At 40.8% G+C, this 17,646-nt stretch overlaps 1 protein-coding gene across 1 annotated transcript in view; it reads left to right on the forward strand.

Annotated features, from left to right (window-relative positions):
* The window catches only part of LOC138758388 (zinc finger protein GLIS3-like), a 484,048-nt gene that overhangs the window by 103,510 nt on the left and 362,892 nt on the right, over nt 1-17,646 (forward strand). The window contains exon 2 of the mRNA XM_069927224.1: nt 7,333-7,522. Coding sequence (XP_069783325.1) covers nt 7,333-7,522 — 190 coding nt within the window. The remainder of the gene's footprint in view (nt 1-7,332; nt 7,523-17,646) is intronic.

Here is a 17,646-nt window from a genome sequence, read left to right on the forward strand (position 1 = left end):
TCACCATGCTATAGGAAAGATGTCATCACTCTGAAGAGGGTGCAGAGGAGATTAATGAAGATGTTGCCAAGACTCAGGGGGAGGTTGAGCAGGCTGGAGCTGGGAGTGCAGGGAGTTGAGGGGTGATCTCATAGAAGTGTCCAAAATCATGAGTAGAATCGATCGGGTGAATGTAGGGAGTCTTTTTCCCATAGTTAGAGAATCAGTAAGCAGAGGGCATACAGTGCACTCCATAATGTTTGCGACAAAAACACTTTTTTCCTTTATTTTCCCCTGTACTCCACCATTGTACATTTATAATTAAACAATTCACATTTATTTAAGTGAAAATTCCAGGTTTTATTCAAGATTATTTTGATTTGACCATGTAGAAATTACAGCACATTTATACATAGTCCCCTCATTTCAGGGCATTTGTGCAGATATAAGAGAGTTAGCCTTGCTTCAAAGCTTTGGAGTCTGTAGTTACCATTTTTCAACATGAGGACCAGAGTTGTGTCAAAAAAAGACAAAGAAGGCATTGTGAGGCTGAAAACCAAGAATAAAACAATAAGAGACATCATCCAAACCTTAGGATTATCAAAATCAACAGTTTGGAACATCATTAAGAAGAAACCGTGTACTGGTGAGATCAGTAATCATAAAGGGACTGATATTCCAAGGAAGACTGCCTCTGCTCATGTCAGAAAAAAATCTCATAATCATGAAGAAAATCCCCAAACATATGTCCGACAGATCAGAAACATTCTTCGGGAGGCAAGTGTGGATATGTCAATGACTACTGTCATCAGAAGACTTCGTGAAACAGAAACACTGCAAGATGCCAAGCCACAGTAAGGATGGCCAGATTACAATTTGCCAAGGAGTATTTAAGAGGCTGCAAAATTCTGGAAAAGGGTCTTGTGGATAGTTGACCAAGATTAAACTGTATCAGAGTAAAGGTAAGAGCAAAGTGTGGAGATGTAAAGAACTGCCCAAGATCCAAAGCTTATTACCTTTGCATCATTTTATAAATATTTTTATTGATTTTTATATACATAAACATGCATATATGATACATTTACAGAATGCACAATAATAATGATAAGTTCCATAGCTCAACAAATTGTATAAAGGCATTTAAAGCACATTCATAATATATAAAACATAGACAAATCTAATAATTTTAACATGGATGGACATATTTCATAATCCCATCCCTTTACCATCAATGCATGGCTAGAGAAAAAAATGTAAATCATTCATGGAGTTAAATAACAAAGTAATAAAGTTTAGGATTTCTATTATGTCCAAAGGTTGCAGAAACATTTCAAGAATGGTCCCCACAACATTTGATATTTGAATTACCAATTGAATAACAAATCTTTTCTTGGTTTAAACAGAACATAATGTCCCTTAACCACTGAGTATGGGTAGCCAGGGTAGCATCCTTCCATCTAAACAAAATTGCATGCCTAGCTAAGGAAGAGGCAAAAGATAGAACTCAATATTTGATTGGAGTTAAAAGCACCTCATCCTCTCCAGTTGTACCGAAAAGAGCAACCAAAGAATTTGGCTTAAGATTTAAATTATGGATTAAGGATAAAGGATAAAGTTTGAAACATATTCTCCAATATCCTTCAAGACTAGGGCATGTCCAAAGCCTATGGATTAGAAAACCCTCTTCCCTCTTACAATATCACAGTAAGGGTCTACATCTGGATAAATACGAGATAATTTCACTTTAGATATATGAGCACTATGTACAACTTTAAAGTTGTGGTATTAGCCAACTTAAAAATTGAATTCCAAACCTCATCTGATATTGAAAGGTTTAAATCCTGTTCCTAGGTCTTTTTAACTTTAACCGAGGGAGCGATTCTTAAACCTACCAAGATCAATAAATAATGGATATTAGACCTTGACGAGAAGGTTGTAACCTAAAAAAAAACATATTAATAATGTTTGCATCATGTGCTCTAAGAAAATTAGGTATATGAGATTGAAGAAAATGTCTGATTTGCAAATACCTGAAAAGATTGAATATTTGGTAAGTTGAACTTTTCAGAAAGCTATTCAAATGATGTGAAACTATTGACAATAAAAAGATTTTTGGAATGATCAAGACCCAATCTGTACCATTCATGTAAAGAAATTTGAAAAAGATGATTGGACAGAATAGGACTTGAGAGAGAAAAGCCATGAAATCCAAAATGTTTTCCAAACTGCACCCAGACTCTGAATCTGCCTGCCCACGGGATTGTCAATTAGTTTGTTTAAAGAAAAAGGAAGTGAGGATCCAAGAAGTGCTGAGATGGAAAAGTTCTTAGCAGAATTTAGCTCCATTGCCACCTCGGCCGGAACGGATTGATTTTGACAAAAACTTAAGAAGTTTAATGTTCACTGCAATTTCCAGAATACTTTCAACCTTGCAGAGCCACACTTTGGGCTCACCAAGCTGCTGGACCCTGAAGATGTCAGTGTTGACCACTCTGATGAAAAGTCGATAATGACCTACCTGGTGACATACTACCATTACATCTCCAAGATGAAGGCCTTGACTGTGGAAGGAAAACTTATCGGGAAGGTTCTTTACTATGCAATTGAGACTGAAAAAATTATTGGTTCACTAGATTATGAAAATTTAACCAAATCATAAGGCTACGTATATTGACCACCCAATAATAAAATCTGAAATTGGGTGATGCCATACCTCCTTTAATTTTGGATTTTTGAAGAAGAACTTTATTTAGATGAGGGTGTTTACCCTTCCATATATAAGATGATATAGCCGAATCAAGTGAGTAAAAAAAAATGACTTGGGAATGAAAATAGATTGAAAATGTATAAAAATTTTAGAAAAGTATTCATTTTAATAGAATTAATACGATCAACCAAAGATATAGACTGGGTGACCATCACATTAGCGACTGTTTCACATGTTTTAATAAAGCGAGGAAATTTTATTTAAAAAAAAAAGGTACTTATGATGCTTTGTAATTGTAATGCCAAGATAGGTAAATAGCCCTTACAATCTTAAAAGGGAGATGAGTGTACGCTGACATTGAAACGTTCAAAGGGAAAAGTTCACTTTATGCAAATTTAATCTATATCCTGAAAACTGACCAACTTTAGAAAGTAGTGTTGGCATGGAGGGCAAGAAAGTGTCAGGAAAATGTCAGCTGCGTAAAGGGAAACTTTATGTTCGATTCCATTCTTACAAATTCCTGAAATATCCTCACACTTGTTAATGGCTCTATGGCCAAAACAAAAAGTAATGGATTTAAAGGACACCCTTCACGGATTCCTCATTTGAGATTAAAAGGCTGTGATGGTTGAAAATTAGTATGATTTGAAGGCGTAGTGCATAAATAAAGTAATTTAATCCATGCAATAAAACATTGGCCAAAAATGAATTTTTCTAAGATCGCAAATAAATTTCTCCATTCCACCCAATTAAATGCTTTCTCGGCATCTAAAGATAGAATACATTCAATCCTTCTTTGATTCACTGGATTTGATTATCTTGTCATAAATATGGCAAGGAAAACAACCTCTTATAAATAAGTCATCATCAAAAGACGAAAAGGAATGGGGGATTATCAATACCAAACTTTAGATTCTATTATTGGGTGGCCAATATATGTAATTTACTCTTATTGTTACATTTTGATAAGTTAGCTGGGTAGAAATAGAATTGAATTTTTCTAAAAATACATCTGTGTTGGCTATTTTAAGTTCATTTTTATCTTTTAGTTTCTCGAAGTTGACTTAAAAGCCAATAATGAGGCATAAATTGATGAACTGGACAAAATTTAGGAAATATTTTGATTATCATAGTTTTTCTCTTGTCATTCCTATTGTAACTCATCATCTTTTCCAACTCTCTTTGTTAGATACAGGTTTTAAGGAATTGTAGAGATTAGGCATTAAAAGTTTTTTAAAACTTTTTATTTGAAATAATTTTTCTTCTTTTGAACTGACATAAAAAAAATAATCTTTCTAATTGACTTTAAAAATATATTTACAAATTATGCATGGTCTTCAGTCCAAATTTTCTGATTTCCCTCAAATTTCTGAAGTGAATATTCTTGATGTTTTTTTATTTGCAATTTTCCCAAGGAGGATTAATATCAAATATTTATAATAATTTAATGGATTTAATAATGGCTTCAATAGCCAGGATTAAGAACGACTGGGAGTGTGATTTGAATAGAACATTCTAGGACGAGGACTGGGACACAATTCTTAATTTAATCAATGAGTCTTCATTTTGTGCATGATATTGTTTGTTGTAATTTAAGGTGGTGCACAGAATAAATATAAAGTTAAATTATCTCATTTTTATCCTAATATTGAGCCATTATGTGATGTGTAAAATTTTAGAAGCTTCATTGATTCAAATGTTTTGGGAGTGTCCAAACTTAGAATATTTTTGGAAAGATTTTTTCCAAACTTTTTCAACAATTCTTGAGACTAAATTAGAGCTGTGCCCTTTGATTGCTTCATTTGTTTTTTTCTCCAGAAGAGGATATATCTCTATCCTCAACCCAGGAGAATCCTAGCTTTTGCTTCATTGATAGTTAGAAGAGCAATTTTGATGAAGTGGGAAGATAATGCTTCAGCTACTCGCATTCAGTGGTTACATGATATCATGTCTTATTTATGTTTGGAAAATATCAGATATAATATTAAAAATGCAAGGTCTAAATTTGATAAGATGTGGGGTCCATTCATGGATTATTACCATAATCTGAGGATTTAAGTAGTGTGGATGCTCCAGGGATTTCCTGTCTGTATCTGGGAGCTGTTATTTGATTCATATTTACAATATATACAGTATCCTTGTTTAGAGGTGGGTGTAGATTAGTAGGAATTAAACAATTCATTTTTATTATTAAAACAAATAAGTAAAGAAGTGTTTACCTACAGATTATGGATCATATCACAGAACAACATGATCACATCAGAGAAGTATTAAACGTCTTATGTTTTTTTTAATGGCTCTTATGGAATAATAAATTGAATTTAATATATATTATTTATATAATTTTTGTATTCATTATTTTTTGACATAGTACAAGTTATGATTTAATTGTTTAATTATTATAATTATAGAATTTGATGTCCTGAATGAAATAAGTTATGTAATAATTTATGTTTCTAATTTACAATTGATATGTGATATCTATATGATATGATTTGATTTATGTTATTATTAGTATACCTTATGCAAAGGGTTTTTTATTAAATATTTAAGAAAAGAACACATTCATGAAGCACACTGGGAGGAGAGTACAAAATATCAAATAAGTGATGTGTATTAAAGTAAGAATAACAGTTTTTAATAAAACCAATCTGATCTTCAGAAACAATTTATTGTAGAATATTCTCCAATCTACAGGCCAATATATTCACCAAGATATTAACATCAAGATTTAATAAAGAAATCTGCCTGTAGGAGGAAACAATTAATAAGCAAAAACACTTATTTTTTTTCCCTTTTAACTGATTGGTTCAAGCAATTTACATTCCAACTAAGGAAATCAATAGAATTATCAATATTTCAAAATTAAAACTAAGTTAATTAACACAATTAATAGCCAAACTCCAGGTGTTAGCCTTGTGATTAAAAATTAACACTAATAAATCCATATCAACCTTAAGAAAATAAACTTCCTCCCTTCATCCCCTCCCTCAAATCAAAAACTAGATGGCTGCTGAAGATTTCAATAATATGCTCTAAAAATACAACCATTCTTAGCCCAAATAAATCTTCCTGTAGGATTTGTTATCTCTTGCTCCAATATTGTTGTTATTGTAATTATGGTCAATACTTCTCAGCAGTCAACATCAGTGGATCATCATTCGGCAAATATAGGTACTCCCCGATTTGCATCCATCTACACATATGATTGAATTTAAATATATAAGAAAAAATATAAAATTTACATGGTTTATGTTGTAATTGACAAAGTATAACATAGATACAGGCCACATGAGAGCCAAAATGTGCAAACTGACCTTGTTAGTCGACGTCCCAGGTTCTGTAGGCTGGGTGCAGCCATCTTGATTCCAGTGCTTTGTGTGAGTCTTCAATTAGCGTATGTGCGTTGGGTTCATGTATTGGAGTTCGGTTGGCATGTGCAAGAGTTAAGGTGCAAATTCAATAGTGTTAGGCAACTTAAAGGTGAAAGCAATGTTTTCATCATTTTCAAGGAGGGTAAGTATAAGAGAAGAAGAGTTCATTTGTCTTGGATTGGTGCAGAGCCAAAAACCTGTACCTGAACATTAATAAAACAAAAGAAATCATTGTTGACTTCAGGAGGGCCCAGGGGAATCACTCTCTGCTGGCCATTGACGGCTCTACCGTTGAGGTCATCAAGAGTATCTAGTTCCTTGGTGTATACTTGGTGAAGAATCTCACCTGGTCACTTAACACCAGGTCCTTAGTGAAGAAAGCCCAGCAGCACCTCTGCTTCCTGCGAAAGCTGAGGAAAGTTCATCGTCCACCCTCCATACTCACTACATTCTACAGAGGATGTATTGAGACCATTCTGAGCAAATGCTTCACTGTCTTATATAGGGAAGTTGCACCACCTCAGACTGTAAGACCCTGCATAGGATAGTGAAGTCAGCAGTAAACATCATTGGGGGCTCTCTTCATACCATAACGGACATCTACAACACATGATGCACATGGAAACCAATAAAGGACTTCACATGCCCCTCATGTAAACTTTACTCCCTTCTGCCATCTGGGATGAGGTACCATAGCACTCGGGTTCTTATGTCCGGATTGAGCAATAGTTTTTTTCCCCCAAAACCATGAGGCTCCTGAATTCCCAGAAAATATGTGGATAGTGTACCGTGGAGTTTTATTGTAAATGTTTTAATATTTTAACTTCTCTTTTAACATATTTATGTAAATCTGCTCCATGGTCCTGGAGAAATGCTATCTCATCTTCACTTTGCAATGCATGGCATGAACAACAAATAAAGGTGACTTGACTTGAGATGGTTAGATTTGGACCACAAGGTGAATCAAGATTTATAGGGAATAATCAGGAAAGTAGAGTTGAGGCCTAAGGTAAATTGGCCATGATTTTGTCGAATGGCAGGATAGTCTTCATGACTGAAATAGTATGGGCTATTTGTGCTCCAGTTTTTTATATGTTGTATTCACTTCTGGAGACAACACTTGACATATTTTGGCATCTAAAATGCTAACTGAACTCAGCCATCAGGGTTTTCCAGTGGACAAAGCATTCGCGAAGTTTTTTTTCTGAACATTTTAAAAAGGTTTTGTTGAAATTGCTGCATAAACCTAACATTTATTTTTTTGTACTTTAGGGAATCCTGTGTTTGGACCACAATGCAAAGCAATTGGGAAAGGCACCAGCAACAATCTAGTTGTTACAAGCTGTCCCATGACAGTCCAGAGAACTGGGCTTCTACCAAGCCAGGCAATTATCCCCAGCAACCACCCTAATCGGGCAATATGTCATCAGATGAACCCAAACATTCCTTCTACAAATGCAAGGTCTTGTAATATTCTTTACATTTTTAATTCATTTATTTATTTGACCTTTTCATTCCCAATTCAAACCCTGAACTTGATAATATATCTAGTTTTTAAAAAAATTCAAGGGAGATCCAGATTTCTGGGAAAGATGGATTGATTGATTAATCTAACTGAATAAAAGTTGATACGAGAAGATGAAGATGTTGCATTTTATATACCTGTATTAAAGGTGTATTGTAGTAAATCAGGCTGGTGTGGCCTGGACCCTTGGTTTGTTGGGGAGAAATTTAATAAAGTTCTCATTGTTTTAAAGACCTGCCCAAAGAGTGGGAAAACTAATAGTCCTTCCTTAATTTTGGCCATCTGATTTAAATTGTTCTTATACAAAAATTAGTCATTGTTTATAATTTTATTCTTTCATAATTGTTCACCCAACCTAAAATGAGTAGTATTGGAACATACTTATTTTATAAAAGCACAAGTGACTATTTGTATTGCATTTAAATTTCTTTTTTTTTTGGTTATCTCATCACTGTACTTGCTTAATCTTAAATTTCTAGCATTTGGAGCAAAACCATTTTTTTTTTTCCAAAGCCCTTTCCCTTCAATACAAGCACAGCAGATAATCATGTTCAGTACAGATATGACAGAGGTTCTCAACCTTTTTCTTTCCACTCACCATTTTAAGTAATCCATATGACATCAGTGCTCTGTGATTAGTAAGGGATTGCTTAAGGTGGTATGTGAGTGGGAAGAAAAAGGTTGAGAACCATTGAGTTATGACATTGGGCATTCCAGAAATATGTTGGAATCAGAAAAGGACCAAGTTCTTACAAATGTTCACTTCAAGTGCATCACAACTAACCATTCATTCATTTCACATGATTCAAATCTTGAGGGGGTGTCAGGAGTAGTCAAAGTGTGCTTTGGTCCATTGCTTAAATTTTAGAAGAGACAACATGTAGAATGGAACTCATCTAATTTTGATGGAACAGAGTGACCAAGGGAATGTTTATGCATATCCCAGATAAAATCATCTTCCTCAGTTGTGGACCACACAATTTCATTTGTGGGTAATTTAAGTGCACAACTGTAAGGCAACCTGAGGCTACAGAGGAGGAGGAGGAGAGAGAGGGAGGAAGGAGGAGGACAAGGGGAAGGAGGAGGAGGACAAGGGGAAGGAGGAGGAGGACAAGGGGAAGGAGGAGGAGGACAAGGGGAAGGAGGAGGAGGACAAGGGGAAGGAGGAGGAGGAGGACAAGGGGAAGGAGGAGGAGGAGGACAAGGGGAAGGAGGAGGAGGAGGACAAGGGGAAGGAGGAGGAGGAGGACAAGGGGAAGGAGGAGGAGGAGGACAAGGGGAAGGAGGAGGAGGAGGACAAGGGGAAGGAGGAGGAGGAGGACAAGGGGAAGGAGGAGGAGGAGGACAAGGGGAAGGAGGAGGAGGAGGACAAGGGGAAGGAGGAGGAGGAGGACAAGGGGAAGGAGGAGGAGGAGGACAAGGGGAAGGAGGAGGAGGAGGACAAGGGGAAGGAGGAGGAGGAGGACAAGGGGAAGGAGGAGGAGGAGGACAAGGGGAAGGAGGAGGAGGAGGACAAGGGGAAGGAGGAGGAGGAGGACAAGGGGAAGGAGGAGGAGGAGGACAAGGGGAAGGAGGAGGAGGAGGACAAGGGGAAGGAGGAGGAGGAGGACAAGGGGAAGGAGGAGGAGGAGGACAAGGGGAAGGAGGAGGAGGAGGACAAGGGGAAGGAGGAGGAGGAGGACAAGGGGAAGGAGGAGGAGGAGGACAAGGGGAAGGAGGAGGAGGAGGACAAGGGGAAGGAGGAGGAGGAGGACAAGGGGAAGGAGGAGGAGGAGGACAAGGGGAAGGAGGAGGAGGAGGACAAGGGGAAGGAGGAGGAGGAGGACAAGGGGAAGGAGGAGGAGGAGGACAAGGGGAAGGAGGAGGAGGAGGACAAGGGGAAGGAGGAGGAGGAGGACAAGGGGAAGGAGGAGGAGGAGGACAAGGGGAAGGAGGAGGAGGAGGAGGACAAGGGGAAGGAGGAGGAGGAGGAGGACAAGGGGAAGGAGGAGGAGGAGGAGGACAAGGGGAAGGAGGAGGAGGAGGAGGACAAGGGGAAGGAGGAGGAGGAGGAGGACAAGGGGAAGGAGGAGGAGGAGGAGGACAAGGGGAAGGAGGAGGAGGAGGAGGACAAGGGGAAGGAGGAGGAGGAGGAGGACAAGGGGAAGGAGGAGGAGGAGGAGGACAAGGGGAAGGAGGAGGAGGAGGAGGACAAGGGGAAGGAGGAGGAGGAGGAGGACAAGGGGAAGGAGGAGGAGGAGGAGGACAAGGGGAAGGAGGAGGAGGAGGAGGACAAGGGGAAGGAGGAGGAGGAGGAGGACAAGGGGAAGGAGGAGGAGGAGGAGGACAAGGGGAAGGAGGAGGAGGAGGAGGACAAGGGGAAGGAGGAGGAGGAGGAGGACAAGGGGAAGGAGGAGGAGGAGGAGGACAAGGGGAAGGAGGAGGAGGAGGAGGACAAGGGGAAGGAGGAGGAGGAGGAGGACAAGGGGAAGGAGGAGGAGGAGGAGGACAAGGGGAAGGAGGAGGAGGAGGAGGACAAGGGGAAGGAGGAGGAGGAGGAGGACAAGGGGAAGGAGGAGGAGGAGGAGGACAAGGGGAAGGAGGAGGAGGAGGAGGACAAGGGGAAGGAGGAGGAGGAGGAGGACAAGGGGAAGGAGGAGGAGGAGGAGGACAAGGGGAAGGAGGAGGAGGAGGAGGACAAGGGGAAGGAGGAGGAGGAGGAGGACAAGGGGAAGGAGGAGGAGGAGGAGGACAAGGGGAAGGAGGAGGAGGAGGAGGACAAGGGGAAGGAGGAGGAGGAGGAGGACAAGGGGAAGGAGGAGGAGGAGGAGGACAAGGGGAAGGAGGAGGAGGAGGAGGACAAGGGGAAGGAGGAGGAGGAGGAGGACAAGGGGAAGGAGGAGGAGGAGGAGGACAAGGGGAAGGAGGAGGAGGAGGAGGACAAGGGGAAGGAGGAGGAGGAGGAGGACAAGGGGAAGGAGGAGGAGGAGGAGGACAAGGGGAAGGAGGAGGAGGAGGAGGACAAGGGGAAGGAGGAGGAGGAGGAGGACAAGGGGAAGGAGGAGGAGGAGGAGGACAAGGGGAAGGAGGAGGAGGAGGAGGACAAGGGGAAGGAGGAGGAGGAGGAGGACAAGGGGAAGGAGGAGGAGGAGGAGGACAAGGGGAAGGAGGAGGAGGAGGAGGACAAGGGGAAGGAGGAGGAGGAGGAGGACAAGGGGAAGGAGGAGGAGGAGGAGGACAAGGGGAAGGAGGAGGAGGAGGAGGACAAGGGGAAGGAGGAGGAGGAGGAGGACAAGGGGAAGGAGGAGGAGGAGGAGGACAAGGGGAAGGAGGAGGAGGAGGAGGACAAGGGGAAGGAGGAGGAGGAGGAGGACAAGGGGAAGGAGGAGGAGGAGGAGGACAAGGGGAAGGAGGAGGAGGAGGAGGACAAGGGGAAGGAGGAGGAGGAGGAGGACAAGGGGAAGGAGGAGGAGGAGGAGGACAAGGGGAAGGAGGAGGAGGAGGAGGACAAGGGGAAGGAGGAGGAGGAGGACAAGGGGAAGGAGGGAGCAAGAGAAGAAGGAAAGGGGAGGAGGGGGATGGAGGAGGAGAAGGGGAGGAAGGAAGGGGAGGAGGGGGATGGAGGAGGAGAAGGGGAGGAAGGAAGGGGAGGAGGGGGATGGAGGAGGAGAAGGGGAGGAAGGAAGGGGAGGAGGGGGATGGAGGAGGAGAAGGGGAGGAAGGAAGGGGAGGAGGGGGATGGAGGAGGGGGAGGGAAGGGGAGGAAGGAAGGGGAGGAGGGGGATGGAGGAGGGGGAGGGAAGGGGAGGAAGGAAGGGGAGGAAGGAAGGGGAGGAAGGAAGGGGAGGAAGGAAGGGGAGGAGGGGGATGGAGGAGGAGGGAAGGGGAGGAAGGAAGGGGAGGAGGGGGATGGAGGAGGAGGAAAGGGGAGGAAGGAAGGGGAGGAGGGGGATGGAGGAGGAGGAAAGGGGAGGAAGGAAGGGGAGGAGGGGGATGGAGGAGGAGGGAAGGGGAGGAGAAGGGGAAGGAGGAGGAGGGAAGTGGAGTGGGAAAGAGAAGGAGGAGAGGAAGGGGAGGAGGAGGAAAGGAAGGAGGGGAATAAACAGGAAAAGGAAAAGAAGATGGAGGAGGAGGAGATGGAGGAGGAGGAGGAGATGGAGGAGGAGGAGGAGATGGTGGAGGAGGAGGAGATGGAGGAGGAGGAGGAGATGGAGGAGGAGATGGAGGAGGAGATGGAGGAGGAGATGGAGGAGGAGATGGAGGAGGAGGAGGAGGAGGAGATGGAGGAGGAGGAGGAGGAGGAGATGGAGGAGGAGGAGGAGATGGAGGAGGAGGAGGAGGAGATGGAGGAGGAGGAGGAGATGGAGGAGGAGGAGGAGGAGATGGAGGAGGAGGAGGAGATGGAGGAGGAGGAGGAGGAGATGGAGGAGGAGGAGGAGGAGATGGAGGAGGAGGAGGAGGAGATGGAGGAGGAGGAGGAGGAGGAGGAGATGGAGGAGGAGGAGGAGGAGATGGAGGAGGAGGAGGAGGAGATGGGAGGAGCAGGAGAGGGGGGAGCAGGAGAAATAGTTGCAGGTAATCAGTAACCAGGGTTGTTTCTGGGATTGAATTGCTTTCCATTCTATTTTCATCTGCCTCGTGGCATGTGAGGTTGGTCCATCTTGAGGACACCAGCTTGTCAACATGGACCTGGTGTGAGGCAAACTGTAAAGTATCCTAGGTCTGAATCTGAGAAAAAGCAAATCAGTAAAATACAACTTTTAGATGCCTCTCACTTTCACCCTTAATCATTAAAAACCAATTTGTGAAGTAATTGTATAGTTTATTTTTTGGGGGAAATATTATGTATCCATCTACTTTAATTTGTAGTTATTCTGCTGACACACATAAAGCTTTCCTACTATTTATTCTACTTTCAAATCTATTATAAGTTACTTGCACAAAATTATATTGTTTGTAAGTGACACTTCAAGATAGTTTGAAACAGGTACTTTAAATCCCTCACAATTCTTAACTTGTTTAATTAGAAGCACACTGACATGCTTTCATAATGGCTGCATTTGTTAGAGAAGATTGTAATGTCATTGAAGAGAGGCAAATGCCATTTTGATTTAAAAAGCTCACAATGCTGTAGTGAGGCAAGAGACCATTTCTGTTATACCCAGAAATGAGCCATAAATTTGGGGTTCAGGTAGAACTCTGTAGGTCAGAAGCCTCCATGGTTAGTTAATGTTTTGGATCTGGACAGCCTATAAATCTGGAGAATTTAGTTTACACAATAACTTAGTTACTGTATTTTTAGTACATGTGCTTTTTGAGTTGCTGTTCACAGAGACAGGTGACAAGATCAACCAACAAAACCTTCTATTGAAAATAGTCAATACTCAATTGACGTATGAGTCTCAAACAATCCATCAAAAGTCTTTACCCTGTGGTGTACTATCCTTAGAGGCACACTAGGATATAAGTGTACTACATTATCAAACAAAAGTAGTCAAAAACCTTCCAAATTTTCCTGTATGGACCAACAGTAAAACCTTTGCTTTGTAAATGATGAAAAATAACTGGATTACAATATTCTTTTATTTTCTCAGTTCACTACAACTATTTGAATTATTGTAAATTATGTTTAAAATATGATTTGGATTTATCTCAGTGCGGAGAAACGGCATTTGATATCCTGACTCGCCTCCTTTATTTTGAGGGAAACTTGCCGAATGAGACTAAGCCTAGAACGAGCCCACCAGAGTCAAAAAGAAACATGAACTGAATAGTGCATAACCTCGCTGCACAGATTATAATACTGTGCGTTGTGAGGAAACTATGAGTCAATTAGACAACTTGATTATGTAAGTATAACATTAGATGGTAATCTTTGTATGTCACAAATCATCCAGGCTTTCTTTCCCATGACTCCAGCCTGAAATCATCAATGCATCTGATTTCAAAGGAGAATCTGAACTGAATTTGCAATACAAACGATTTAACATTTTTGGCATATTTAGCAATCATTTACAGCTCAGCAATACTGATGAAATTTTAATTTTTAACAATGTTAACAATTTCTATTTTGAAGCCAAAATAAATAAAATAATCTGTATTAAAATATGCTCATTGTTCTTTTAAGCTGAGTCTCTCATAATTTATACAAGTTCATAGGCTGGTCATAAAATAACCTTGAGGACAAAACCTCAAAAGCTTAATTGTTTTCTTCCTCCCCCACCTCATCCCCTCTCTTCACTAAGATTATCCATTAACAGAGTTGAAGCAAGTGGTTATATCACGATCAAAAACAAAACTTAAAATTTATGTACCTTGAAGTTATTTAGCAGTAAAAAACAAAAGAAAGATATTGTTTTAGCTGTCTCTATGGCACTTGCAATTCTTATCATAACTGATCACTTAATTAATCCATGCAGGAATTTCAGGAATTTCTATGGTAAGGATATTTGGTTATAGATAAACATGCTCAAGGGCAAAATGTGGACAAACTGCCTTGCATCATTTGTGAATATTATTCTTTGACTATATAAAAAATGCACTTGGTATGTCTGTGGTTAACTGCCGACAGACCATGGAAAAAAAAAACTTTTTGCAAGTATTAGTTCTACACTTCATCCTAATTTCAAGGTTAGAAGGCCTGAAGCAGAACTTTAATTTCTAGTTTGCACTTTAAAAATATTGAGCTTGAAATGCAACCATGCTCAAATATGAATGTTTAGTTCATGCTTTTAAAGATCCCATTATTATAATTTAATGACGAGGATTTAACAACATTGAAGGCCCCTTATTTTTCCACTTTCAATCATTGTACATCAAACATAAGTAATTTCAGGTGTTTTAAGCATGAGTTGAAATTAAACTCTTCTTCTTCATGCCCTAATTAATGTCATACCGACACCCTTTGAAGGAGAGTGATCACTAAAATCAACCACTGCTGCATGCCATCACACAGCTTGAGTGTACAAGTGAAAAAGATGACTTGAACATAGTGTAACCACCCTTTTATTGATACTAAATCTGATGGCTAGCTAGAGGTGGAGAGAAGGCTTTGTTTTAATGCCTCGTGTTGGAAGATGACAAGGAGTAAAGTGAAGAAACAGAGGGAGGAAATTATCAGAAAGGTAAAGGTCTGAAGTTCTATGACCAAAGAAAGTTTAATAGCTTTGCATGTGGAAGTTACCAAAACAATGACAAATCCTATCAGCCTGTACTAAACTATCATTCAGTACTCACTTGCATATCTCAGCAATCTAAAACACTTCTGTAATGATAGAATGCTCGTGATCCTCCTGACCACTAGAGGGAGTCAGAGACTAGTTTGTTGCAGATTTGATTGGATTCAAGATGGATGTCTCCACACAGTCCTGAGTGAGTTCTTTAGCTAATAAAGTATAGTTGTTTTACAATAAAATAAACATTACATGGTATCAGGAGTGTGCATGGTACCAGGAGTGAAAGAAACACCAGGAGTATGGATGGAACCAGGAGTGAAAGAACACCAGGAGTGTGCATTGTACCAGGAGTGTGCAAAGTAAGAACCAGTCAAGAGCAACAGAGAAATGGGAAGTGTGATGGTTCCTGATGCTGTAAATTGGACTGGAAATGTCGACCACGAGTCACGGTTGTTCAAACAGAGATTCATGCTGTACCTGCAAGTCATTGGAGTTAATAGCAAACCTGATGCACAGAAGATTGCACTGCTCCTTACCATGATGGGACCTCAAGCACTAGAGGTTTTTAACATATTTGTTTTTGCCAAGGCAGCTGACAAGGGCAAGTTTGACAACATTATCGAGATGTTTGATGAACACTGTTCACCAAAGGAAAATGAAACATTTGAGAGGCACGTGTTTTAGTCGCACATGCAGCAGCAGGGAGAGAGCTTTGATACTTGAAATTAAAAGCAAGAACATGTAATTTTGGATTGCTACAAAATTCAATAATCTTGCTGCAAGAGACAGAGCTTACCTTAGCTGAAGCTATGAATGTATGCCATGCAAGTGAATTAGCTCTGCAGCATGTGAAAAGTTCAGTGAGAGTTCAAAAGCCAGTGAAGAAGAAGGCATAGGCACAGTCACACATAAACAAAACACAAGATATAAGAAACAACAAAAAGATGGAGAGACATTAAAGTGCAAACAATGTGGCACTCAACATGCACCAAAACAATACCTTCCCTATGGAAAAGTCCGTAATAAGTGGAAAGGGCGGAATCACTATGCAAAACAATGTTTTTCCAAAGGGAAACAAAACAGAAGTGAAAGTGTGCATACTGTACACACTATAGAAGAAATTGCTCTCAGTGATTCGCTCTTTGTTGACATGGTAGTGCAGGAAGATTATAAACCAACAGACACTGAACAGCCAAGCATGAACAGAGTTGAGCAGGATAAGTGGACTGTGCCATTGCATACAAACGGAACAAGTATTCCTTTCAATCTGGTCATATCGCAAAGGTCAATTTGATCTGTGAGCGCGACATCAGGGCAATGAAGATAAAGTCATATATCCATGCAAATCCTGTACAACTCAAAGCCTACAATGGACAGAGCATTGACATGAAAGGTACATGTAAACTAAAGGTGACAGTTAAAGATAACAGCACCACTTCAGGTTCGTAGTAGTCCCAGATGGACATGAATCACTGCTTGCTGACAAAGCATGTAAAACCTTAAACCACATTAACAGCGCCAATGCAGGGAACAGCGTAAAGGAAATTACTGGATCAATTTCCAGACATCTTCAAGGGGTTTGGAGTTCTACCATTCAACTATAAGGTACAGTTAAAGGAGGATGCACAGCCAGTAGTGCATACCCGAGGTGGGTTCCAGCACCACTAAAAGAAAAGCTCATGCGGGAACCTGACCAAATTACGTCACTAGGGGCCATAAAGAGAGTGGAGGAGCCCACAGAATGGATGAATTCAATGGTGTGTGTCAAAAAAGAAAAATGGTGTCCTAAGCATGTTCATGAACCCAAAAGGCTTGAATGCCAATATAAAGAGGGAACATTATGAGATTCCAACCAGGGATGAAATTACAGTGCAAAGTTTTTCACTGAAACAAATGCATCCCAGAGCTTCTGGCAAATAAAACTGAATGAAGATAGCACAAAATACTGTACACTTAATACAATGTTTGGCCGATACTCCTTCCTTTTGGAATTTCCCCAGCTCCAGAAGTGTTCCACAGGACAATGAAGCACATCATAGAAGGCATAAATGAGGTACATGAGTAAGTTGTTGACATAATCCTATAGAGATCCATAAAAGAACAAAACAACAAGAGGCTCATCAATGTGCTGCAATGCATCCAGAAGTATGGATTAACGTTAAACAGAGAAAAATGTCAGTTTGCTGTGAAGGAAATCACTTTTCTGGGAGATAAACTTTGAGAGGCAGGTGTGGAGCCAGACAAGAGCAAGGTAAAAGTAATTTTAGAGATGCCCAGACCCACTGACAAAAAAAAGGCATGTTGAGAATGCTGGCAAAGATCAATTTCATTGGTAAATTCCTACCAAACCTGTTTTCCAATACAATGTACCTAAGGAAGTTGTTACAGAACAAATGTGAATTCAAGTGGATGAACAACCAGAAGAAAGAATGGGGACAAATGAGGGCCATTCGAACTACAGAACCAGTACATTTGACATTTTGTGACACATCCAGAAGGATGAAAATATCTACAGATACTTCAAAAGATGAAATAGGTGTAATACTACTACTACAGTGGGAGAAGTTTGGAAGCCAGTAGCATATCCATCAGTGATGATGACCACATCTGAATGTCAATATATACTGACCAAGAAAGAGTGTCTAGGTTTGGTCTATGTATCAAGAAATTCCACAGTTATGCGTATTGTCTATAAACATTTGTGGCAAAGACAAATCACAAGCCTTTAATAGTGATAATCAAGAAAATTATCTGAATTGTTGCCAAGAATCCACTGATGATGAAGCTACAATGTTATGACTGAATCGGTGAATTTGATTGATGAATTTGAAATGAAATGGTAGCGTGGGTACAGCCCGCAGCGACTACTCTAGATTGCAGTTGCTGGTGCCATACACAATTTTTAAT

This window comes from Narcine bancroftii, chromosome 1 (genome assembly GCF_036971445.1).
Source record: "Narcine bancroftii isolate sNarBan1 chromosome 1, sNarBan1.hap1, whole genome shotgun sequence".
In the NCBI taxonomy this organism is placed as follows: Eukaryota; Metazoa; Chordata; class Chondrichthyes; order Torpediniformes; family Narcinidae; genus Narcine; species Narcine bancroftii.